Source organism: Cibotium barometz, chromosome 7, assembly GCF_041138505.1.
Source record: "Cibotium barometz isolate CiBa-2024 chromosome 7, ASM4113850v1, whole genome shotgun sequence".
Lineage (NCBI taxonomy): Eukaryota > Viridiplantae > Streptophyta > Polypodiopsida > Cyatheales > Cibotiaceae > Cibotium > Cibotium barometz.
The window spans coordinates 41,256,373-41,283,062 of record NC_141052.1 but is presented as its reverse complement, the minus strand read 5'-3'; the positions used below and the strand labels follow the sequence as shown (position 1 = coordinate 41,283,062).

General features: G+C 44.4%; 1 protein-coding gene across 2 annotated transcripts in view; it reads left to right on the top strand.

Moving 5' to 3' along the window:
* GLY1 (NAD-dependent glycerol-3-phosphate dehydrogenase family protein) overlaps positions 1 to 18,700 on the top strand; it is a 72,436-nt gene extending 53,736 nt beyond the window's left edge. The window contains exons 7-9 of one of the 2 annotated variants that reach the window (XM_086800638.1): positions 17,441 to 17,590; positions 17,798 to 17,947; positions 18,162 to 18,700. In XM_086800638.1, coding sequence (XP_086656764.1) covers positions 17,441 to 17,590; positions 17,798 to 17,947; positions 18,162 to 18,176 — 315 coding nt within the window. In that variant the 3' untranslated portion in view covers positions 18,177 to 18,700. Of the gene's footprint in view, positions 1 to 17,440; positions 17,591 to 17,797; positions 17,948 to 18,161 lie in introns of those variants that run through there. The other variant, XM_086800639.1, reaches the window with a different exon arrangement.
* The last annotated feature ends 7,990 nt before the right edge of the window (positions 18,701 to 26,690 follow it).

Genomic DNA, 26,690 nt, shown 5'->3' with positions numbered 1-26,690 from the left:
CCACCGGTGATGAAGCGGCCGTGGACAAGGTACTGGTAAGCGTGGGCGTCTTGCTCGACAAAGTGCTATGGCTCTGTCAAGGGTGACTCCTCCTAAAGGACGTCTGGCTCTCTGAGAGAGAGAAAGAAAGAAAGAAAGAAACGTCTACTAGAGGCCAAACTCGACCTATGAGACAAATCAATGTACAACTGTCAATTTCTTCTAGATGTCCAGAAAAAAAAAGGACAAAATGAACATGAAATAAACTATGAAAGTACTGAGCTAGTGGGGGGGTGTGATGGATGGAGCACTACTGCTAGAGGCTCAGTATGCAACCTATATGCGCAGGGTATACAAGAATGCAATGCAGATCTAACTAGCTCCAACCAATACCATAATGGGGGTGTAATATGTGATACATAGGCGATGGTGAGGCAAAAATACCTCGGAGCATGATCTTCGGGTGTGAGTGTAAGTGAGCTAGCCGCTCCTGGATATGGTGCTGATGTCGAGCCCGTATCTCTGTGATCTCCCTCTGATGTAGTCTAGGAGTCTGGTAGCCTGGTGCTCTCGGTCTTTGTCTGGCTCGGAGGTCCGCAGCGCACTGAAGTGTAACCCCCTCCTATGTCTGGGTAGGCACTGGGATAGATCTCTGGAAGAAATCAGTGAGTTGGAGCTGTCGCCCACCTCTCCGTGTGGTATGAGTCCGTAGCACTGTCTCTCTTTGGCGCTCTCTCTAGCAAGAACTGGCCAAATCTGCGCTGGTCTGCAGACTCCATGATCTGGTGGAGTGAGGGATGTCCACTGAAGATGGTGGTGTATCTCTCTCTAATGACACTATATGCTCTGCATCTGCATACATAATGTTCCTCACTCTCAACCTCCTCCTGGCATAGTCTGCATATCCTCTCTGCTCTGGGGATCCGTGCTACCCTACCTGCCTCAATCTCAAGCTGGTGTGATGACACTCTGAGCTGGCCAATCACCACTCGGGCACTGTGAGGCATCTACACATCCATGTATCTAGGTCTCTGTATGAATCCATCCGCTGAGATACGCATAAACTGATCTCTGTACTATAGCATCTTCGGCGGTAGAGATTGACTGGGTGTAGTCCAAGTCTCTTGAGTGTATTGCTGCCATAAATCTTGCCGAAGGACTCTGTTCCTCTCACTGTGAGAGAGCTGGATGTGTGGTGCATGTATATCATACTGGAAAGGTGGCAGGTGATCTATGTCAAGACCATGCTGAGTGAGCCACTGTATCATCTATGAATACCATGATCTCCTATCTCCACTCTATGCGAGCTGACTGGACGCCTCAAAAGCTCTATGTGAGAGTTGATCTGATGGCATATCTTTGATCCTCTCTGTATGAAGCAGATCGTCTGGAAGAGGGCCTCTACTAGCATAGGAGGTGCAGCAAACTCCGTCCGGACAATGTCATGTGGGATGGAGGGTTTGCTGCGGATCATCCGTGAGAGCATGAGAATCTGAGGCCTCTCTATCTGAGACCGTGTGGAGGTGGCGAGCCCAGGTGCCTATACTGCTGCAGCATACATCAATGCAGGGGTGACTAGTGTGTCAAACAACCACCCCTTCGTGCGGGGCTCTTGGAAGTGTGCCTGGTGACACTGTCTCTCTAGCATGGCCAGAGCTGCATACCCTCGTGTGAGTCTATCCCTGGCTGCCTGTGCCATATTAAATCTTCCTGGTGGAGTCGTAAATGTAATCCCCAGGTACACATATGAGTCTACCACCTCTACTTGTCCTCTTGCTAGTGTGAAGATGGCTTGTCGTCGAACCGGCCCTGAGGTGTGGAAAATCATGGCCTTGGTTTTCCCAAGGTTCACTGTAAGCCCTCTCTATGTGCAGAAGTCATGGAGTGCATGGAGATGGTGCTGTAGTCCCATCCGCGACTCAGAGACCAGAATAATATCATCTGCATATAGCGTAATGTGGACTGGGGTACCTGAGATGTCTACCCCGTCCCCACCACCGTGACCAATGAAGTCAGCCACCTTATCAATGTATAGCCCAAATAGTGTAGGAGAGAGTGGGCATCCTTGCTTCACTCCTATGGTGCTAGCAATAACATGAGATAGCCCCCCGGGGCATCGTATGCGCCCGAGGACCTGCTCATATAAAGCATAGATGCCCCAAACCATCTCTGATGGGATCCCCAATGACTGTAGGCGCTAGAAGAGTCTCTCTCGTGGCACCATGTCAAATGCTTTGCGGAAATCCACAAAGGAGTAGTATAATCTCTTCTCCCGTGCCCTAGCCTGGTCAATAAGACATCTCAGAGTGAATATATGGTCAATAGTGGAGAAATCTCGTCGGAATCCAGCCTGCCCTGGTGCTCGCAGTCCCTCCTTCTCTGCATATGAGCTCAACTCTGCCTCGAGCACTGCGCCATAAAGTTTGGCCAATGTATGACCAATCATGATAGTCCTGTAGTTGCTGGGGTCTAGCATGTCTCCCGCTTTGTGGAGAGGCACGATGGTGTGCATAGTCCACTCAGTTGGTAGGCCCTCCACTAGTGCCCTATTAAAGAGGTGAGCAACAGAGGGTCCCAGTGTGTCAGCTGCATAAATAAGATGCTCACTCTGTATACCTGTGTGGTCAGCCAATCTCCCATGCTGTAACCGGCGGATAGCTCTCTCTACCATTGAGGCGGTAAAGAAAATAGAGGTGGTAGGGCGGAATTCCTATGGCTGTGGTATGGGCGGCTGCTGAGGGATATGGTAGAGGCTCTTTGCATATGTGTGCCATGTGTGTGGATCCTCAATTGGGGTACGAGGGTGAGGCTCTCTCATCCTGCGCCATGCAATGGCTGCATCTCTGCTCATGAGTAGGTGGTATATATCCCAGTACTGTGCCTCCTCATATGCACGCCTCTTAATGGCATGTGAGGATCCTCATCTGTCGGCTCGCCTGTCTCAGTGTAATGGTCCCCAGTGCTCTCTGGGCACGGAGGTGTCTATATAGCTCTCTGCACTCATCATCATACCACCGATTCTGGGGCATGCTCCCAGATCTATCTGTGTGTGCAATGTGTGTATGATGGGGGAAGCTACGAGTGTCGGCCGTATGTAGTAGAGATAAAACCTGGGTGGTGAGTGTGTCTAGAGGTGACAGGGGATCCATCTGGAATAGCCCGTCATATACATGATGCTCATATATGTCTGCCAAGTCATGGGTGAAGTAGAAAGTTGTATGCGATGCCTGTGTGGGCTGTGTGGGCTGTGGGTGTTGGTGTGGAGCTCGCCAGTGACAGTAAGAGGTACGTGTGATCCGCACCAATAGGACAGGGGGGGATGGTGAAAGATGTCACTGCCTGTGTGGTCTCCATGGACCCCATGATGTAGTCCACTGTGCTACCCCCCCTATCGTGGAAAGCATGTCAGTGCTCCTGAATCCTGCCACTGTCTCATCCCGTTATAAATAACGAGATGGTGTCGCGCTCCCAGCTCAAGTAAGTGATGACCATATCTGTTGTTATCCGGCCCCATGTCCTCTGACACCCTGCAAGCAACCGTGTCTTCCACCTCTAGTGTGTGCATCACCCCGGGGTGCTCGAAATCATAAATGTCGCACTGTCGGCTCTGTGTCCGTGCATTGAAGTCCCCCATAAGGAGGTTGGAGTAGTGTATGATCTCATCTGAAAGGGCTGCATATGGTGACTCTCCCAATGGCCCTGTGTCCTCCTCCTCGCCTCTACTCTCATCCTCTGCTGGCATGGCATATCTCGATCCTCTAGGAGAGAAGTAGCATAGAGCAATGTATAACACCCTGATTGTTGAGAGCTGCAGTCTAATCCACATGTATCTAGCCTCCTGGTCACGTGCTACCACCTGTAGGGGCTCCTGTAGCTCTCGCTTGAAGAGTACCGCTATACCTCCAGATCCTCTCGACGTGCTCTGCCGTGTGGTCCCCCTATATGTAAACTCCCACTGATAGCCCTCTACTTTGGGTAGCCCCCTCTCTGGGCTCTGGTGCATCTCTGTAAGTAGTATGATGTGTCCAAAGTAGTTCCAAAATATGAACAAAAAATAAATAAGCAACAAAACAAAACTATCTCACTGGAGTGAAATCTCATCATGGAATACCAAGAACATGGAAATCTCATCATGGAATACCAGGAGCATATATTAATACAAAGTTCTACACCCACTATTGGGCACTGATGATGTTAGTGGGGATGTCGTAGTATCTAGTCTATACTATGCATGATGGAGTATACGGTTTATTTTCTTGTGGATGACTACCATGAGGTTATAAATTGCTTTTTCTTATAAGGTGAATTTGGGCATGTTCTTAGATTCATCTAGGTATACCAGGAACCATGAAACATTAGAGGAGCATCAACCCCCAATGTATGGTATACCACTCTCCAAAATATCAAGCATGGGGCTAATGAGTATGACCGAGAGGTCTCCCTCGGCTATGATAGAAGTGATATGCACTCACCAAGCACAATTCTTTTGTAGGCTTGTAGCCTTACCTTTTGACCCATACAAATAACACCACTAATAAGTGTATGCCACATGGCACAGTTATCTTTTCCACCCATAAGAGTGTGTTCACACACTACTAGCATAATAACCCTTTTAGGGGTTGTTCACATAGATAGAATGTTTTTTTTCTGGGAAAGAGATCCTTCTATTAGTTAATAAAAAACAGCCACGAAGGGCTAGATACAAACTCGCCTCCATGTACAGGGCGGGAGACAAATAATTAAGAGGTGGAGAAAGATGCACTTCTTCTTAGGTTGGCCGCTCTACGAGGAGAAGGCTATCTCGTACAGGGGGAGGGGGGGGGGAGGAATAACCACCCAGGTGGTCTGTAATGCCAAGTGGGAGCACCAACTCTATCAGTAAGAAAAGGGCTAGGCCGCGAGACCTTCAAGAAAGCTTCCCGCCACTTCGGCATGCGGTCAGAACCACCCTGCAACTTCCCCCACTTACCGCAGAGAGTATGGATGATGTCGAGCTAAATGCTTTTGATGGACTCCAAGTCCACTCTCCCGGGTCCCACTCCAGGCGCGTGAGAGGTTTGCTCTCCCAAATCCATAGCCGCCAGATTCTCTCCCTGGTCACCTTGGTCGGCAAGGGGTCTATGTGCCTGAAATCCAATCACCCTCACCCTCTATAAGGTACAACCACTGAAATCGTCCAAGGGAGGCTCTGATCTCTCTAATCTTCTATGGGGCCAATAGAAAAAGTGAGCAAACCTTAACCCTGATCCACTCCATGGACTGCCAGTAGAATATCATGCCTAGTAAAGACTCCTAGCCAGTGTGGGGGAGTCGAGTTTGGGATAGGTGTCACCCACTCCTAAGGAATAGCAGAGTGGATGTCGAGGCGGGGATTGTCTCTACCCTGGATCCCTGCAAGGCCTGTCTCTTGAACCTCCGGGGGCAGCTGCTTGTGTGCAAGTCAATCTCGGAGGGATCCGGCAGGTCCTATGCTCAACGCGCTCCATGATACATGATGTTGGGCCCCCAACATATGGTGAGACCCCCGTATGGGGTTGAGCACAATATTGCCAGAAAATGAAGCAATTAACACAATTAAACAAGCTGAAAATGGCACCACAAAATAAAGCTTCACAAAACTTAAAATTGAAATCACTTGCACACTGCACTAGGGCCGGAAAGGGCTGCCCCCCTTGTAATAGATTGTATTATCAAGGTTCCTGTTAAACTGTCCATAGGCATTCATGCAAATGAAAACAGCATTGCAAACATAGTTGTTGATGCGGTTGATTGGTTCCATAGCTTCCATTTGATTACTCCTCGATCCCTCATAGCTAATCAAATGCAACTATGCTCCATTGGCATCCATACACAAACATTGTGTGTGCCAAGATCGAGACAGAGAACCATAATGATTAGTATTCGGATCTTGAGTAGTGAAAGAGAGCTTAAATGAGCTCTTACTGCAATTCTTCTTCTTGCATTTGAGTACAACCATCGTATGGTTGATGTCCACGCTTCTAGGGGTCCATTTCCACTCTTGGCTGAAATAGGGTTTCTGTAAATTAGAGTTTTCAGCAGGTATTTGGACTCCGAAATTGGGGCTTTTGGGTGCAAAAGATGCCCAAGGTAGAGGGCTATAGATGTACTATGGTTGCCCCAAAATTAGGGTTTCTGACAAAATTACGGTTTACAAAAAAATTGGGGGCGATAGAAGACTTAGGAGGCTCCATATTCATGAATAGAAGAGGAAATTGGTGATCATATGGAGACTATGTAAGTAGAAGACAAGATTTCTCAAGCTTTCATGGCTATGGGAATCATGAAAAAGAAGAAAATCAGCTTTTTCATAAGTGTGTGTCCAAAAATGAAAAGAGAAGCTCCCATATGGTTGGTGCCCTCTTCCAGAGAGAGGAGAGAGAGGGAAGATAAGCTTTCTCAACATGTAGAGGATGAGTGGAGGGAGCCTATTGGGCCACCCGTCCAAACCATCCCTCCTCTTGACATGTGGGAGGCCGCCCAAAGCTCATAACATGCTGAAAAGGGCGCCTGAATATGTAACTTGGGTGGACACACTTATTAAAGTGTGGATCCGCAAAACAGAAAATTTGCCATGTGCTCATGAAATGAGCAACATAGAGTAAAGTAGTATACTTACCACCTGTCTACATCCCACAAGCGAGGTCAGAAGACAGTTTCACTCTCACGGTTCACGAGAGGGCATCCCCAACTCATGAACTACACGCACAATTCATGCATGCAACAAAACAGTTCATGCGAAAATAGGTTCAAAACCGTACACGCATAGATGCAATGCAAGAATGCACCATGGAGCAGTTTCCCATTTCATTTAGCTAGTAACCCATGGTACCATATTATGGATATGGGCGCGGATTAATATCCCCAGCCTACATAACCGACCTACTGGCTCTTGGTGTTGACAAGAAGTCCTTGACCATGCTAGTCCATCGTATGGAACTCGTCCATAAGCCTGAAGGGCAAAGAACGCCCAAATAGTGACATATGGCCATTGGGTAAACGGACCACGGGGTTCCATATCAGTGGTTGTCGAAGATGCTCCTCTGAGGCTACCGGAGCTAGTTGCCTAAGGGCCTGCGTGAGGTGCTCCCAAGCTCGGAGTAAGTTGGCTGCAAATTTGTCCTCAAAAGCTGGGCTAAATCTGTGGGCCCGCATCTTTGTGAAGATCCATCTGCTACAAGGCTTGGGGTACGGGCTGAAATCCGGTCCAAGAGGAAGTCCTTCCAAGGCTCACCACCGGAAAGGAGTCCTCTAACAATTAGCTTGCCCAGTAGGGCGCGTCTTTGAATAGCAGAGTTAATGATGCCTAGGCTCCCTCTACGCCGTGGATGAATGATCACTCTTGGCCCGGGCAGGTCTCCTGTTTACTGCTGGCCCATAAGAAGTTTCGGATCAACTGTTGTACTTGGCCAATGCATGCTCGGGAGAAGGCCCAACAAGAAGTAATGTACCACATGGTGGCAAGAAGAACCTCGTTTGCCACCACCACTCTACCGGCTAAGGAGAACCTTGCAGAACTCTAGTACAAAAGCTTCTTCCAAATGCTCAGAAGAAGAGGGACGAGCTGTGCTCCGAAGAGATCAATGCCCACCTGGTAGCCGAGATAGCGGGCTAGAGTGCCCCTCAAAAGCCTCAATTGGGCGCCAGGTCGGGGCGGGTGCAGAGCCTACCCAGAAACTGCACGACTTGTGCTAGTTGATCTGCGCTCTTGATGCACGACAAAAGATCTTGATCGCCTCAACGAATCTCTGGAGATTCCCCACGTCTTCTGATAGGTATGCTGTTGTGTCATCTGCAAACTTTGAGTCCAGCAGCTCCTCATGTGTACGGAGAGGGAGACACAATCTCTGGAGCCTCGTCTCCTGAGCTAAGAGAAAACTACTCATGGCTTAGGTGACGAATAAGAAAAGATATGGTGCCAGAGGACAGCCATGTCAGAGTGAGTCGGAAAGGAGAATCTATCGCCTCGGGCTCCTAGAATGAGAACCTGACTGTGAGGGGATGAGTAGAGTCTTGAAACACCACGAATCCACTCCATAGGGAACACCATCCGGCGCATCGTGCCCTCTTGAAAGCTCCAATCAACCCTATCATAAGCTTTCTCAAAGTCTAGGAGTAGCACTATGAGGTCCTGTTGCCACATCTTGGTTGAAGTTGTTGCCTTCCTAAAGGTGAAGATGTTGTCCAGAATGCTCCAATCTTGATCAAAACCTGTCTGAGTGTCATGGATCAAGTTAGGGAGGAAAGGCTGAAGTCTCCGGCTGATGGCCTTGGCCAAGATCTTGTAGGTGGTCCCAAGAAGGTTGATGGGTCTCTATTGCCGGATCTCCAATCTGTCACCACCCTCCTTCGGTATCAAACCCTGTGAAAGCCTCTCTGGCATGGCTCCTATGGTCATAATCTCGTTGAAGGCTACTCGAAGGCCGCTTTCCACGAGATCCCAACGGCGAAGAAAGAAAGAGACTGGAAGCCCATCCTCCCCTAGGGAGAACCGTCAATGCCTCTGCTAGCTCCTCTGTAGTGAAGGGAGTCAATAAGAAGGACCGTAGAGTGGGGGGAACCACCTCTCTCGTGTGCTGCTAGACCCTCTCGCGCGCGTGCGTCCATCACCTGCAGGGATAATGGGGCACCCATGAGGAGAGATTGGAAAAAAATAGTGGCGATGGATCTCACATTTTTTTTTTTGGGGGGGGGGGGTGTAGAAACAATGAATCCATCCTGGCCGTGCAACCTGCGAATACCATCTCTTTGATTGTTAGGGCCTGCTATCTCAAAGGAGTCCCCATGACTCTATTGCCCATCCGGGTCCAAAAGGAATCTTGGGCATGGTACCTGTACTTCACCCTCCTCTCCTTGATAGATCTGATCTCCGTACGGGCGGCAGCAAGCTGACTATCAATCCATGGGCTATCGGGGAAACACTCCTCCTGAAGCCACTGGAGAGAAGCAAGACCCCTCCTTAGGCTCCTCTCTTGCTCATGAAATCATAGTTCACATGGATCGTGGAACGGGAACGAGAACGAGGCTTGACTTCGGAACGGGGAACAGGGACGTTTGTGCTCGGAACGAGAACGGGAATGACACGTCATCATGAGATAGAGTTTAGATAGAAATGAGACATTAATTATGTTGCAAACAAGTTACAAGATAGACAAATCGAATAAAGAATGCAATTGATTTACAGCGTACAAGCGTACAAACTGGGAAAAACTTCAAAGAGAACAATTTTCAAAAGTAATAGCAGCAGCTAGCCATGTCCATAGATTTGTCATGAAGAAAACAAGGGTACAACAAAGGGCTTGGATAACTAAGGAAATGAATACAAAGAGCTATTAAGGCACTCTAAAAAGGAGAATGTCAAATAGAGCTTAGAATTTCATCCAAACTCTCATTCCTAGCTGCATCGTGAGGTGGTGAAGCTGGAAGCTCATCAAAATCTGAATCCGAATCTCCCTTCATGGATATGAAGCTCTCATTGTCAAGATTACCACTTGCAAGTTGAGCCAGAAGGCGCAAGTTGGCTGCCACATACACCAAATCATTTGTCCTAGTTGTTATCAGGCGGTTCCTCTTCTTTGAGGCAACATGGCTAAAGACACTCCATAGTTGCTCAATAGGAGAGGAACTTCCATTCTGACTAAGAATGCAGATGGCAAGACGTTGAAGATTTGGAGATGCTGCTCCATAATCCTCTCACCGAAGAGGCCCTCCCACGTGTGTCTTGTCCGCTTGCGCATCTGTAGAACAGAACTTTCTAGCTTTGTTCCTATACAAGGAGAACTGGCTTCTAATTGCTCTACGTACCACAACATCTGGAACCAGTCTCGCAAGAATAAGATCCCAACCTTCAGAGACTTCATTTATCCCTCTCTTGCCCATTGCCCTGAAACTCCGGATCTAGCACAAATGCAGCCACATGCATATTTGAATGGTATTGGTCCCACCTATCCTGACATAGTTTTCGGAGTTGCTCTCGCTTGTGTTCATCTACTTCGAGCTCCTTGATGCGCTCCACCATCTTGTCGATGCCTTCGTACACCTTACCAATACATAGCTTTCTGCTATCCACAATTCAGAACATGTAGATGATAGGCTTGGTGATGTGTCGACAACATGCTTCACTTCACCCCATGAGTTGTCATTCATGATATGGCTGTAGCATGCTCTTCTGTGTGCTGTGAAAATTGTAGGTGAAGCGGGTTTCAGAATATTTGAGGAGGTCATTGTTTCGAGACCTTCTCCTGAACTCGGATAGAATGAGTTGGTGCCGCATAATGAAGCTAACAATCTCTTTACCCCGTGCTATGCACCACGGAGCAACCCAAGGAAGGGCATCAATGTCCTTCAAGAGATTATTCAATCCATGTGCAATGCATGGAGTGAATCTGATGTGCGGGGACCTTGTCAAAAGCTTTTCGCCTGTTGCTCGATTTGAGTTCTCCGTCGCCGATGACTTGGATGACATCCGCAACACCAACTTGCTCGATTACTTCTGCTCACTCCTCCACAATGACATTTGAAGATTTTCATGTTGGAGAGGCATCATGGGAAGACAAAAAGAACGCATTGCCTCGAGAGTAGGCCATAATGCCATGGATAGAATGAGAACGGCTATCGCTCCATCCATCACTAATGACAGGGACACCATTCTTTTGCCAACCTTCTTTGCCATTTTGCATGGCAAGATCAATGGCTTCTTTCCCTTTAGCAGAAGGGTGGTCGTGAGCCGCTCCAAGGAGAGGAGAGTATAGGTAGGCCCAAGCTCAGCAATGAGGCGAACCATTTCTTGGAAGTAGGGAGACCTTGCTACATTGAATGCAATATGGTCACGGTAAAAAACCTGGCAAGAGCTACATCCACTGCTTCTCTTTTGCATGAATCCCAAGAGGTAGCAAGAGTGTGTTGGGTGCCTCTTGGGGGTGGTTGATGCATGGAAGAGGAGCCAATCGATGCAGAGAATTTATGGGTTGAGAGGTATTGGAAAGAGCTGTAAAGAGTGAAGGTTTTACAGCCATAGACCTTGGAGGGGGAGCATGAAAAAGGATAGCAATTTGCTTGGCTTCAAGCTCCCTTTTTTTCTCGGCAGAGATGGCTCCACAAGGTTGTATTTCTTGGCCAGCTTCATGAAGAAGATGTCCTCGTACCTAGTTGGTTCCCGCAAATTTGGTAATGTTGCAATAGCAACATTTCCATCTCCTAGCTCCCCCTCCCAACACCTTGTTCAAGGACATCCACTTCTTTCCACCATGACCAAGAGTTCACCTTCTTAGCTCTTATGGTACCCTTGGGAGGCTTTATGAGAGAGCTCAGAGAGAGAATGGAAATTTAATAGAGAGAAAGAACGATATATTAAGCGTCTACTAAAGACCCAATGGGCCTATGAGATTAAAGTGATACAATAATGTCCATGGCATATCTCATCATGGAATGGAAAATAAAACAGATCTCATCAATGTAGAGGCCGAAAAGAGTGGGTGATAGAGGGCAGCTCTGACGGACTCATAGAGGGTGATGATGCTCCAAACCACTTCAGATGGGACTCCTATCTCTTGTAGACGGTGCAGGAGGCGGGCTTGGGGTACAGTATCAAAAGCTTTGCGGAAATCCACAAAGCATCAGTAAATCCTCTGATATCGTGCTCTACCCTTCTCGATGATGGCATGGAGGGTGAAGATGTGGTCAAGGATAGAGTAGCTTCTCTGAAAGCCAGCCTGTCTTGAGGCTCTGTATCCTTGGCTCTTTGCAAATGAACTGAGCTCCGCCTCTAGCACTGATCTATAGAGTTTGGCCAACGTGTGGCCAATCATGATCGTCCTATAATTATTGGGATCAAGTGGATCTCCGGCTTTAAGGATGGCGGTGATGGTGTTGGTAGACCAAGAGGGTGGAAATCCTTCATAAAGGGCTCTATTGAACATGTAGGCCAATAAGGGTGCCAGGGTATCATCGGCATGCGAGATGTACTCGGCACTGAGTCCCTCATGAACATGGGCTCGCCCATTGCGTAGTCTACGAATGGCCTTGAGGACCATGCCCTTTGTGAAGAAGGTGGAGGTGGTGGGACGGGGATCTGATGGTGGGGGTAGGGGTGGCTGATGGGGGATATGATAGAGGGAGTGTGCATAGGAGTGCCATGTGTCTGGGCAGGTGAGATGGGTTTGGGAGGGCGATGTTCTCGGAGTTTCCCCTAGGCCTCTTTGCAGTTCGGCCCTAAGAAAAGTCGGTATAACTCATCCTGTTTCTGAGCGTAGAACTCCGGTTTCTTGCGTTGGGTGAGCCGTTGAGAAATCCATTGCGCTTGGGGCTTCGTGATTTGCCTAATCCATACCTCATGCTTAAGACGGGAGCGTGTGGCCCGACATTCATCATACCAACAATTTTGGGGCATGGAACCGCAAGGTGGCTTGGCGGTAGACCGCCGTGTGTAGATGAAAGAAGTGGTGGTGGATGTGTGGGGTATGGTGGTGAGCTGTGATGTGAGGGTGGATAGGGGGACAATAGGTTCCACATCCTGGAGTTGGCGGTAGATGTGGTTGGAGTAAACAAGGCCAAGCTCGTGATCAAAAAGGACCTGAGTGTAATGTGAGATGGGGGGTGGTGGCGGAGGGGCGGGTGGTGTATCTCCTCTGGATCCACAGGGTGGAGGATCTCCATGTCATCATAGTCATACACCTCACACTGTCTGCTCTGTGTGTGGGCATTGAAGTCACCCGTAAGAAATACTTCCCCTAGTGTAGAATAATGCATAATCTCCTTTGACAGACAAGTGTATGGCGAGGCTCCTGTTTCCTCCTCCTGTGGCATGTCCTCTGTAATGACATATGAGGATCCTGATGGAGGAAAGTAACATAGGGCTATGTATATAACCCTGTCCTGTGAGAGCTGTAAGCTGATCCACATGTATCTGGTCTCTGGATCTTGTGCTACCACTCTCAGTCTCCCTTGTAGCTCCCGTCTGAATAGAACTGCTACTCCCCCCGACCCTCTTGAGGTATCCTGGGGTGTGGTCCTCCTGTATGCTGACTCCCACTGGAATCCCTCTACTCGAGGTAGCCCTCTCTCTGGGCTCTGATGTGTCTTTGTCAGAAGCATGATGTCTCTCCCCACCATAACATGCTCCAGTCGTCCAGGATGCACCCATAGTGAACCATTACAGTTCCATACTGCCATGTGTATCTCTGTCAGTGGCCTGGTCTGTGTCCCTTAGGCCCCAAACCGCTAAGCCATGGGACGGCCATCAATGATGACCCGACCATCTCGATAGAAGGCCTTCTTGCCTTCTCTCCTCGCGTGTAAGACTCGTGGCATGCAAGCTCTCCTATGCTCTAGCTGCATCCTCGTGAGATCATCATCCAAGAAAATAGGAGCTCCCTCTAAGCCTCGTAGTATGACCCTCTTCCTCATGAAGGTGACCCTCTCCGTCTCTCCTACAAACTTTAGGATAAGGTCTTGCTTGCGTGTTGAGTCTTTCCCGGCTCTCCATGCTTTGGTGAAGGGGAGAGGGTCCTCTTCCCTGTAGCCTAGCTTCATGCATAGAAGGTGTCCGTCTTTCTCGGGAGTGGAGTTGGGTGTCTCGGCTATACCTGTGACTCGAATGTTGAGGCGGCGGGCATGCCTCATCTTTTTCTCCTCAATGGTAGTGTGAATGATTTGATGTTCTTCACTTTGAGTCTCCTCCCTCACTTCTTTGCGGATGTTCTTCTTCACCACCTCAACCCAGCCTGACTGCTTGGCTTCGAGTTTTCCCTAGTTTCCACTCTAAGATGGTGAGAGGATATACCCTAAGCTGAGCAATTGCTCTCCGACATGTGTGAACGTATGTATCCTGCACCCTCAATGAATCGGTCCTCTGAAACTCTCAAGAAGTGGTCTATAAAACTGGAGCTTGCTGCTAAGCTGTGGGGGCAGGGACCCCCGATGTATGTGAAGCCCTAGCAAGTGCAAATGAATAATATGGTTGATCTCTTGCCATGAGAGATCCAAGTATGGGTGGGGAGTCAAGGCTATACTGAAAAGGGGGGAGGCGGTCCATGTAGAGGTCTCGTGTGTCCCCAACCACTCAACCAACTAAGAGTACCATGTTGGTGCTCTCCGACATGTGTGAACGTATGTATCGTGCACCCTCAATGAATCGGTCCTTTGAAACTCTCAGGAAGTGGTCTATAGAACTGGAGCTTGCTGCTAAGCTGTGGTAGGGACCCCCGATGTATGTGAAGCCCTAGCAAGTGCAAATGAATAATATGGTTGATCTCTTGCCATGAGAGATCCCATTTGGTTCTACATCTCTTGCTGCCATTGGGTGAGAGCAGGTTCGTCTTTAATGATTGGTTCATCCGCCATGGTAGGGGAAGCAGCTGGATTACTTTGCTGAAGCTCCTGATGGCGTTGTTGTGCCCTAGTGAGAACCATTGCCAAAAGAGCAAGTGGGTGCCATAGAGGAAGGCTGAGGCGAGGTTGTCAATGGAGGAACAAGAATAGATCACCCAGTGTAGCGTGGTCAATTAGGAAGAGAGAGTAAAGGGCTAGGACTGGGACTGGCAGCTGGTGGCGAAGGAGTGGGTGTCCAAGGAGTATATGTGGGTGTGGAAGGTTGAACACTGAATTCCAAAGGAGCCTGCTCAAGGTAAGTATTAATCTCGTGGTAGACGAGAGATGCCTCCAGAATGGCGAGGCCAAGATAAGGGTGCCGCTCCAAGAGGAAACTGTAATGATGTAGGTCCCAGGGCGAGGTATGTATCCTGAAAGTCCACACGTCAAATTTTCGGTCACGGGATGTGGGTGTGGCAACTTGGATTCAGAAATAGGTTGGAGGAGCAGGAGTTAGCATTGGAGCAGGGAGGTTATAGGTACGGGAGAGAGTGTGTCCTGAATATAGCTGAACTCGTATGGTCCCTCGGCCATAAGCCACCACCGTAGGAAATTTTACTGGAAGACGGTGAAGTGTGTCCAGCAAATATGAGTCGGTGTTTTCAGTCCCATAACAAGTGATATTGGCCCCAGATATATGTTGTGCCCAAAAGATAATGAAGTGGCTGGTTTCTGAAGTATAAAAATGCCTCATATTAATGTTTACAGGCACAAGGAAAGATCACACCTGAGAACTGTGTGGAGAATATTGCCATTGAGAATTGCAGAGGCCATGATGATCAGCAGGTAGTGAAGGACCATGAACCAGGCTGTTGGAGCGAATAGAATGCTGATCGAAAACAGCACGCCAGGTTGTTCTTTTTTTTTTCTAAATGCGGTGGTCAGGCTGGCCGTTGGGTTCTCTTTTTTGTTTTTTTTTTCTTAGCGCTGGTCACTGGCGGTGGGTTCTCTTTTCTTTTTTCTTTTTTCTTTTTTAGCGCTGGTCGTTGCCGTGGGTTTCTTTGCACAAGTTGGCTGTTGGGTTGCCTTTCACTGGTCGGGCTACCGTTGGGGGATAGTCGCCGGCTGATCACGTGGGTTGGTTAAGGCCACGTGTGAGGGAGGCTTAGCCTTAACTCATAAGACCAAAGGTTATTGTATTATGTGAAACGTCACATAAAAAAAGGAAAAAAAAACATGAAGGGTTGTGGCTTCAAAAAGCGAATGGGTGGCGCCCCTTGCGTGGAGAGGGATTCAGCCCGAAGGGAGTGCTATTAGGACCTCCAATAGAGTACAGGGCAGCCTACAAGCACTTGGATGGAAACCTGGTGTGAGTCTCTGCTTCCCACTTTTTTTTTTTTGTTTGAGAAAATTGGGGAAAAAATGCTTAATCAAGCAAAATTGGGCAAAATTAAATGGGGCATTCTCTCCTGTTCTTCCATACAACTCTTGCTATCCCTAATTCTAAGGTTAATTTGCTGATTTAGGGTTTCTGATTTTTAGGGTTAGGGTTAGGGTTTTTTGGATGTGGGCATCCTACAGGTTGGAGCTTGTTTGCTCTAATACCACTGTGAGGACTTCCTAGTCTATTAAGACATAATTAAAATTGAATATAAGGACTAAAGATAATTAGAGAGCGGAAAGCTGAGTTGTTTGCATTGAGACACAAGGCCTTGTTAAATAGGGCCCAAAGAGGTACAAATGAAGAGGCACATCCCTGGCGAAAGGGTGTGACTCTTGAATGAATAGTTATGTCTTTTGGACGTAGAGGTGTGTCCTTTAATCAATAGATGTGTCCCTTTGAAGAGACGTGTCCTTTGATGATGACCCATGTGACAAGGTGTGACCCTTTACTGGTGTCCTTTCAATGATTAAGAGTAATTAAGGGTAATTAAGTCACAATCGTGACAATAACCTCTTGATTCAATTTGATATGAGACTTGTCATATGCATATAACAAGATGGGCACTACCACTTGAGCCAATGGGCGAGCCTTTGCCTCCAAATCTGTCCATGAGAGAGAAAGAAAGAAACTTCAAGAGACCTCGGGGGTCTATGAGACCGAAAAGTAGTACTGTGAATCCATGAGAATACTTGGGGGCCAAATCCATCCCAGAAAAGATAATGGAATCTCCCTCTGATCTCATCGTAGGATGGGCATCTGAATAGATAGCGCTCCACAGCCTCCACCTCGCCAGTGGTGCATACTTTGCATACACGGTGACGTGCATCTTGTGGGCTGCCCTCAGCTCTGCCAGACTCAATCCCAAGAGGGTGGGAAGATACCCTCAACTCGCCAATCACTATCTGCATGGTATGTGACATGTGCCTTTGTAAGTATCCTGGGCTCTCTCTCTCTCTCTGATCTTAACGTCTGTAGAAAGACAAAATGACCTATGGGACCACATAAATATCATAAAGACCATGCTGGTCTTAAGCTAAATCTGTGATCTAGCAAGAAGAAGAAGAAGAAAACGTGGTACTAATCACCTAGTAAATCTGCGATGCCAAGCATCCAGTACGGTCACCTTCACTAGAAAACATCTGGGTTTGGTTTTGGTTTGGACTATAACAAAAATCCTCTAGAGAGCTCTATGTCATGATAGACTGCTCACTTCCCTTCCTTCCAAGCTGCTGCTCTTTCTCTGGATAATCCTATATACTTGTGCTTGAGTTGAATTGGGGTTAATTCCTCTGTAATCCATATCTTTTTGTTCCTTGTCTGGTGGTGTTTCAATTTCCAGGCTTGGTTTATTTTTTAGGGTCATGAGACGATCTTTCAATTCATGAAGCTGCTGCCAGGTGCAGTATTCTTTTCTCGGACTTTGTTGATTTGTTCAAGCAGGTAAATGGTGAAGCAGGATGGGGGAGCCTCAGGCTTGGACGACAGCTGGAGTCTTGATTGCGCCTGCAGCTATGAGACCTAACCCGCCTTGCTGGGCTGTGGGGCTGTGCCCTGGGGCGGCACAGCAAGAAAAGAGCCTTTGGTGCAGAGGACATACACACACACACACACACAGAGAGAGAGAGAGAGAGAGAGAGAGAGAGAGAGATTTTCTATGGGTTGTGATGTGACACAATGTGTGCATCTGTGTAGATGGGTGCAAAATCTACAACTCTTGCAGGGTTGTCTGGTACAGGGGATATAATGCTTACCTGTTTTGTGAATCTTTCAAGAAACCGGAGTGTGGGAGTAAGGCTTGGTTCAGGAGAATCACTAAGTGACATACTTTCCTCGATGAATCAGGTGACGAACATCTTGCAAATCTGTCTTAATGCTGAGGTGTTCTTGTCTAGCACATTTGTAAGCGCACAATTCTCTCGTTAGCGGTGTCAACACATTTGCACATGAATGACCCAACCGGCTTCACTTGAGAACTACGCGATGAGAATCAAGAGTCTTCTTCCTTTTCTTAATCATGTACTTCATTTCATTCACGTGAAATTTGTGTAGGTCGCTGAGGGTGTGGCAACTGCAGGAGCAGTGATCGCCCTAGCTCGCAAGTACCGTGTTCAAATGCCTGTTCTGACAGCAGTGGCTCGTATACTTGAGAATGAGCTCACGCCAAAGAAGGCTGTTCTTGAGCTGATGAGTCTTCCACAGGTCTCTGCTTTTATTATTTCAAAATTTGACCTTTTCCTTATTTCTCAGTCAAAAGTAGCTTGTAGGCTGTCAAGTTATTGTAGTCTCCGCATGCACGCACACGCATGCGCACAAAAAAAGAAAAAGAAAATATCCTTCTATTGAACTAGAAACACCTTCTGTTTAGGGTTTTGAACAAGAATAAGCCTGATGTTGACTACCATTATTTTTGCAGGTGGAGGAAGTGTAGCAGATGATTTGCATGTAACGGCAGTCCTTTGTTATGTAACACTTGTACAAACTGCTGCTGGGGGAAGGTCCTCTCATTCGATACAAACTCCTTTTCTGGTAAGGTATGTAGCAGGGCCTAAGATGTTGCTTGAGTTGCATCAATTTGAGGCTGCTATATGCTTGGCAATGGCCTTTCATACTCAATATCTTAGCCTGAGATGCAAAACAAGGATGCAGTGGCTAAGTGACCGATGACACATTTCACCTTCAGGCTTAATCCTCCATTTTTGTCCCCCCTTGTTTGTACACTATACCAGGAGAAATTGCAATGCATTCAACTGCATTCTTTTTGGACTGTAATATCCTGAAATTTGAGTGATATGTTGTAGCACCTGGCATCAGATTTTACAGAAGGTTTACAGCAGCAACACACATTATGATGATGTGATTTAAGAATGCAAATACCGAGTGCCAACCAGTAGACTGGCCATGTGTTTATTCTTGATCTATAAAGGGTAATATGGAATATGGGGGTACATATGATTCCATTGTGTGAGTCACTGCAGTTACTACGGCTTGTGGAGAGGGGATGTATATGCAAGAACCTCATTGGCAAGTTCCTTACAACAAATTGATGGAATGGGCGAGGGAAATGATTGAAATTTGCCTGGTTATGGCTTATACGCAAAAGCGATCTGTCTTTTATGGCAAGTGTACAAAGGCCTTGAGGTGATCAAAGGTATTTTGTAGAATATTAAGTCTACACGCTGTATCATACCTTCAAAAGCACTTCTTTTTCCATGTAAGATGCCTAGTGGCCTTCGCAGTTGGAAGTGGTAAGGTACTCACAATTTGTTTTTTTTTTTTTTGCAATGTGTTGTGCTTCCCTACCACCATGTCTGAGAAAGCCTGCGTACTCTCAACTCCTAGTTGTAGTTCAGAGGGTGCAATGTAACAAAAGCTTTCAAGACACAAACGCCCTGATTCATATGATGGATCATATGATCAGTGAGTTATCATTTGGTGAGCAACCACAAAGAGGTAGGAAGACTTTTTGTTGTTGAGGTTCGATGAGATGGTCAATGGGTTAGGATGCGGGGCATGGAGGATAGTAATCGTGAGACAATCAAGTTTTCATTTGAATTTAAAGTTTGTCACAGGAAGGCATTTCAAGAGGCAAAGAAACAAAAAGTCCGAGGGGCATAGAGAACAAAAGCTTTGTCTTGGCGCTTTGATAATACTTCCAAATAGGTATGTCAATCCTAAGATTTGGGAAAAAGTCCTTTTTAAGGTCGTGATCTCAAATCAACTATATCAATATCCTTGTCATTTTTGAGCCATTTTTAAAACCTAATTACACTTGTCTTGAAAATTTTTTTGAATACTAAAAGGAATGGGCAGATTATTATGATTTTCTTGGCCTTGATAAATAATCCATAATATTTTTTGTGGAATCATGTTTTGGATGAAAAGAGAGACGAGGCAAGCCATAGAGAAGAGAACACGGAAAGAGAGGAGGTGGTGTGCCTCTACGTTTGTTTGTGTGCCAACATGTGTGTGTGTGTGTGTGTGTGTGTGAGAGAGAGAGAGAGAGAGAGAGAAAGAGAGAGAGGTAGAACAGCATCTTCAAAAAGACCTAGAGGATTTGAGGGACCAAAAAGGTAGTATGATGTCTCCATGATAAATAGTGAACCATGGAAAATAAAAAACGTAGGAAACTATCTACATAAGCACCAAAAAGGTAGTACTATGTCTCCATAATAAATAGTGAACCATGGAAAACAAAAACTGTAGGAAACTATCTACATAAGCTAAATGTAATGCTACATCATGACAATATGTGGTCATACAATGATACCATACGCCACGAAAATAGATTGCAAAGCACCCTCTATGACAGGACCTCGCCCATGATATCCTAGATCTAGAGTTATCAAGTGTGCAGATGAGTTTGAGATGTGGGGCATCTGGCTCTCAGAAGGGATCACACATGCTTACTAGTGACATCTCATCGTGTATATGGGCCCTATAACTAAGTTTACTTATTGCTAGGTGCCCCTTGAGAACACACTAAACAAATTAGAGATCTAAAACCTCAACAAAAGAGGCCACCTTCATGTCCCCAAGCCCACTACTCCTCTTACAGACAAAAGACTATTTTTTTTCTTTTGGAAATCCATAGGTTTGGTTCCGCCTCCACTAGACTAGGTCTTGAGACTACTCTCTAACCTTGTCAAGCTTCAAGGCACTATCTATGCCTTCATTGTCCATCCTTTTCTTGGCATATTCAATAAATTTCACCCATCTTGCATTGATATCATCATTTGTGTAGGATGAACAAGGGATTGAAACATCCCAAGTAAGAAGTCCACTTTGTGATTGTCCAAGATCGATACTCACATAAACACACTTAAGCATCTACAATCCATGTTCATCTAATTAAGAAGCTCATCTAAGCATCTACAATCCATGTTCGTCTACACAAAATCAACATAAATATTCAGGGGGACATAGGTGCGTTTGGCTAGCACTCACCACCCAACCATAGGGTCCAAATTAACTATAATTAGTAAGCCACCTCCAAGCTAGAGACCAAGGTAACCATTAGGGTCAAAAATGCCAAAAAAGGGCCGTGAACTTTCTTAATCAAAGTGATTTAACTAAAATAGTAGAGATAAATAGTTATATTAAATGCGTCCATTTTAGAGGAGAGTGTCTTCAATATGCCATCCATCACGTATGTACAGTATCTTTAATTTACCTGTACTTGGTGGCCGTCTTACCTACTTTAGTACACATTTTCTAAAATAAGCTTATTTCAAAATTTTGAATCCATGACATACTTCTCTCTTCCATAGGGCATGACGCGATTTTTTTTTTCTCTTTTATTTTTACTATCTTTTCTTCTCTCTGCCATCTCTTGCTTTCTCTTTGAATCTTCATCATTGTGTGTTCAGTACTAGTTTCTTTCCTCTTCTTGCTATGGTGACTCCAAGGATTGATCCACACTTAAAGAAAAGATACCATATCAACTTGGGGCTTGACAAAGACTAGTGCACATGGAGAAAAGTATTCATCATAAAGCTCTACATGATGAGGCTGAAGGTCAAAAACTGCATGCAGAAGGGAAGAAGTGTGTAGATTTGTGGATTCAAGGAGGTTTATACCCTCTTGACCCATCAACTGGTAAGGTTCCATCAGGTAGCACTTTGCATGGTCTTGTTCGATTCATTGGGATGGTAGAGAAGACTTATTTGGATATTGCTCAAGATTGAATAATCAAGCTACTATTTTCTATTATCAATACACACATGGCTGAAACTATGCTTGGTGTGTACAAGCAATCTATTAAAGGGCTAGAAGCCATTGCGATCTCACAAACTCAGCGTGTAAATGAGTTAGAAAGACTAATTCAATCATCTCAAGAAGCGGTAATAGAGCTTAGACAAACTAACAAAAATTGGAGGAACATGCACTCCAAAAAACCCAACTAAAAAGCACTCCTTTTGGGTTAAGAGTGAGATCTAGATAGTTTAAGACTGTTACATGTCTAGCAACATATGGGGGTGCTAAGAAGAAACGGATGAGGCTTGCTCGAAGCTATATGAATAGTGTGGGAGGTTTCTTCTTGGATAATTCTCTAGATAGAATTGTTATAGTCAAGTATACTATAAAAAACAATGACTTGATTGAAATGCTCAAGCTTTTGGAGTATGCAAGGCTTCGAAGGAGGGGTGTCAAGAATGTTTGCAATGACTTTTGTGACTTGGTCAAGCTTGATAAGGTGGTGGAGGCTTGTTATAAGGTTTTAATAACTAGGAAGAGATACAAAGCCATATTCAAGCTACTCATCCAAGGTATGAAGCCTTGTTGTCTTCGTGTTTTCGTCTTACCCCGACCACATACTGCAGAAATGGCATAACACCAATAAAATTTGGTTATTCCAAGGTTCATATGTGAATACAAACACATTGACGATTTAACGGCGGACAAGCCAAAAAAAAAAAGAAAAAAGAAATCAACATTAAAGTACGATATGTATAATAACATATTTATAGACATTAGAAGAGTCCAATCAGCCATGGTGAAGTTCTATCAGTGTACAATAGAGGGCTGTAAGGGTAATCTTATTTTTGTTATCTAGCTTGATGAGGTACGAATCCTCAAACATAAAAAAACGGAAAGAATCAGTAGTATAGGACTGATGAACAGAGCTTTAAATTACACCCAAGGTAAGGGCGACCAGCCATTACATTGTGCACAATCAAAGATGGAACTATGGTATCTAGGGGTATCTACAGTGCTAGATGAGAGTCATGATACTCTTAAATGGTTTTCCTGGCACACATAAATTCCATTGATGCTCAGAATAGAGGTGAGAACCTTGTGGTGTGGATGGGGTAGAAAACTTTACAGTAGAGTGGCACATGGGTGCTAACTTGAAAGCATCGAAGTGCATGTATGGGGTGTGTGATGGTCCTAGATCAGCAAACCCATGCCTCTATCACATGGCAGGCATGAACAATCCGGAATGCTATAACCTTACAATGGTTTGTACGAAGCCTCCATCCAAAGACAAGACAAAGGAAGTAACAGTGATGAAGACCAAACTAAGGCTTAAGGAAAATCAAAGACTGGGAACAAGGGAAAGTCAACAAAAACAGCCGAAGTCAAGGGTGAACCATGTATTGTGCTTGAGGATTCCAATTAGGATCCCATACTTCCTATAAAGATAGAGAGAGTTCACGTTTATACTTTACATGCAAAAATTAGAATACTGGATAAAGCTTCATCTTGACTATGCTCATTCTATTTTGCCATCAAAGCTATCGACGGATGCATGTTTAGAGCAATGTGAGATATTACTTTCTAACATGGGCTTTCATGGTGGACATGTGCAACTTAAAAAGGATGACAAGCAATCAGGTACCACTGGTGATGTTCTAGTAGATGTGTCAATGGGAGGAGCCAAAGCTAGGAGGTTCTTGTCAAACTATGAGAATAAACAAGTTATAGCAGTATGGGAATGTTGGAAAGCTCTATGTGAGCACTCAAGCTAGTGATCCAAGGATGACAAAGCTTCGTATGAGAGTCTAGATAGATCTTGATAATTTTATATAACTCTTACCTAAGCAAACAAATGAAGGTGATTATGTAAGTTTGAAACAACAATCAAGACGCTTGTGAAATCAATTGTAGCTTCCTCGGGAAACAAAAACATAACCTTTTACTGAGTAAGAGTTTTTGATTCATGTAATTCGTACATTTACTAATTAATGACATAAATCAATTATTAATATGTTATTTTTCTATGTGAAGCATATTTGTTTACACATGGCCCATACTTTGTGAAGAACCAAGGGCCTCTTGCTACATGGAGAACTTAAGCCATGGAAAAATCGCACTATGCCGCTCGTATCAACTATTTTCGTACAAATTGACACAGTGGCAGGAAAAAAAGAACAAATGCATTACGAAAGCTCTTCAATACATTCTATTGAAGGCAAATGCAACGATACAATGTAATTCTTAAAAGCCTGGTTGGTTTATAGCACACAAAAATATGAGTCATTGAAGCAAATATTAGCGAGGAATCAATGGAATTGTCATTCACATCATTAGAGACAATTCATAATTACCCAACCAAGTAAGGTCGTTATGTTGCATCTTTTTTGCTTTATAAGAAACTTTTCATTTTGCTTATTGTTAAAGTAAATATCTTCTCAAGGTGGGAAGGATGAAAATGGGGAGAAGGGGAAAAACCCAATGTCTTTTTTCCACGTGGAAGAGGATATTACAAAAACAAATGAAATAGATATGCAAGATTTAGATCTTAACGAGTATGAGGATATAGAAATGAATAAATCTCTAATATAGAGAATAAACTTGAGAAAGTGATGGGTCTTCTCAGCTCCTTAATGGGAGAGGGAAAGGATTGGGAGTAGAAGAAATATCTAAAAATAACATTGATGAGGGAAGGGAAAAAACTCTAGAAAAAGGATTGAATGAAACCATAATTGAAGAGGGTCCCAAAACTAGAGACCAAGGTATGGTATTCACATATTTAAAGGAATCCACTTTTAGTGGAGAAGAGAAGGAGAGAAATAAAGATGCGGTCCATATTTTTCTACCAAAATTGTAAGATTTGCATCTTTTAAGAAATGTGCTTGATCATAAATGTCCCATTGAAGCTAGCCCATCCTTACAAGAAGGCAAAGATTATAAGTGGTGGATGAGTTTAGCGGAAGCTAGGCAAATACCTAATTCTTGGGATTCATTCAAGGAATTGTTTTTAAAGGAATATCTTCTTGAAAATGAAGAAGATCGGAATTGGGAGGAGTGGGATAATTATTCTATGGAACAAAAGAATTTAAATCTTCCTGAAAATGAAGAAGATCGGAATTGGGAGGAGTGGGATAATTATTCTATGGAACAAAAGAATTTAAATCTCACTCAATATATAGCTTGCTATAGAGAAATTTTCTTAAAACTTAAGGGCATATACAATTTTCAAAAAGTAAGAGGCTTTATTAGAGGCCTAAAAAGCGAGTACAAGAAGGAAGTTCGCTCCAAAGAGCCAAAAAACTTAGATGAGACTATAAGATTTGTAAAATTTTTTAACTATACCATGGGTAATGGTAATAGTAAAGAAAAAGGTAAGAATTTTTCATATAAGCCTCATGGAGAAAATTTTGGCTCTAAAAAAAGATATTTTTTTCTTTAAAAGAGATGAACCTTCAAAAAAGCAAAAATCCAATCCTAGTAAGTTTCTAAAAAAGCAAGATTTTGAGAGAGAGGTTAAAGAAAAACTTTGTTTCTCTTGGGAGATGATAAAAATCATTTAAGTTTCAAGAAAAAGAACTTACTGGGAATGGTAATGATAAAACTAAAGAAAAATTAGCGTACACTATTCAAGTGTTAACACTTAAGGATTGTCCTAAATATAAATCGGTCAAGGTTTGTCATTTTGATGAAAAGCATTGTTGTATGGTGGCAAAATCTATGTGGGAACCATCATTTGGACCACACGATTTGGTTTGAGTGCATGGAAATATTAAAGATAAAAAATTTAGAATCCTCATAGATGATACGACCTCACACAATTTTTTAAATTACAACTTGGTTAAAAAACTTAAGTTGCCTCAAGTCCCAAGTTCTCATAAGTATATATTATCATTAGCCAATGGCTATGATAAAGATGAGTGGGATATTGTGGTAAACCAATTTGGGATAAAGACTCAAGAGTATGAAGCACTTTTGGATTTTCAAGTGATACATATGTCGACCACAGAAGTAATTCATGGGAGAGAATGGTTATTTTCATTGGGGGAATTACTTTCGAGAAGCTTTTTGCATAATACACTAACATTTGAGCATAAAGAAAAATTTATTACATTACAAGGAGAGCATAATGTACCATTTTCATCTTTGATATGTAATATTGAGCTCCAAAAGCTTCATTAAGATAATGAAATAGAACAAATATTTTTCTATTATGCAATGCCTTAGCTTAAAAACCATTGTGAAAAGCTTGATTCAAGTATTTGTGAAGTAGTTAATTCTTCTTTGAATAATTTATTAAAAGAATTTAAAGATGTTTTTCCAGAAACATTGCTTAAAGGTTTACCTCCGGATAGAGGGACAGATCATCCCATAGAAGTTTTAAAGAATTTAAAGCCAATTAGTAAGCCACCTTATAGAGTAAGTTTAGTTGAAAGACAAGAAGTTGAAAAGTAGCTAGCTGAATATTTAAAACAAGGCTTTATTAGGCCAAGTAAGACTCCTTGGGCTTCACCAATATTATTGGTGAAGAAAAAAGATGGATCTATGTGCTTGTGCGCCATGGCCCCAGATACAAGGATGCACTGGTTGTCTCTATTTGAGGCAAATAAGACAACTAAAGCAATTTTTGCCTTGCCAAAGGGTGACCATGAGTATAGAGTGTAAGTTTTTTCTATTGCAAACTCTAGAAAGTATGACATTTTGCATACATTTTTTATGTTTTCCAATTGTTCTTTTGTGGTAGATGGCAACCTCGTGAGACCCTATTTGAGAAGATTTTGCAACAGACTCAAGAGATACTCCAAGATTTTGCAGAGATGCCTAATGGTATTGTCATTCTTGCGAAAGCACTCCTTGAAGGAGTACTTTGAGGAAATAAAAATCGAGGCTTGCAGGTATCTATTTCCTACAGAGAGGTGTTTCGAATTGAAGGCACGAGGGGTGGACTTGAAAGCCATAAAGAAATGTGATTTTATGCAACTGGGAGCTCAGAGACTAGTTTACAGGTATGCATAAGAATGGTGCACTATGATGAAAGTTTTGGTGAGTAGACTTGTTGGAAAACATGTGTGTGAAATCTTGGTTGCATGTAGATTTATGGTACTTAGGAAAGGGGGAGGTCACTTGGCTAGACTTCGTGCTAGTGTCAAGTAGTGGGCTTCAATAGCAAATGAATACCTCACCATGTATCCTTGTCATTTACGTTCTTTGCACAAATGGGAGATGGATAACTATCCGTGGTGGGTTCTTC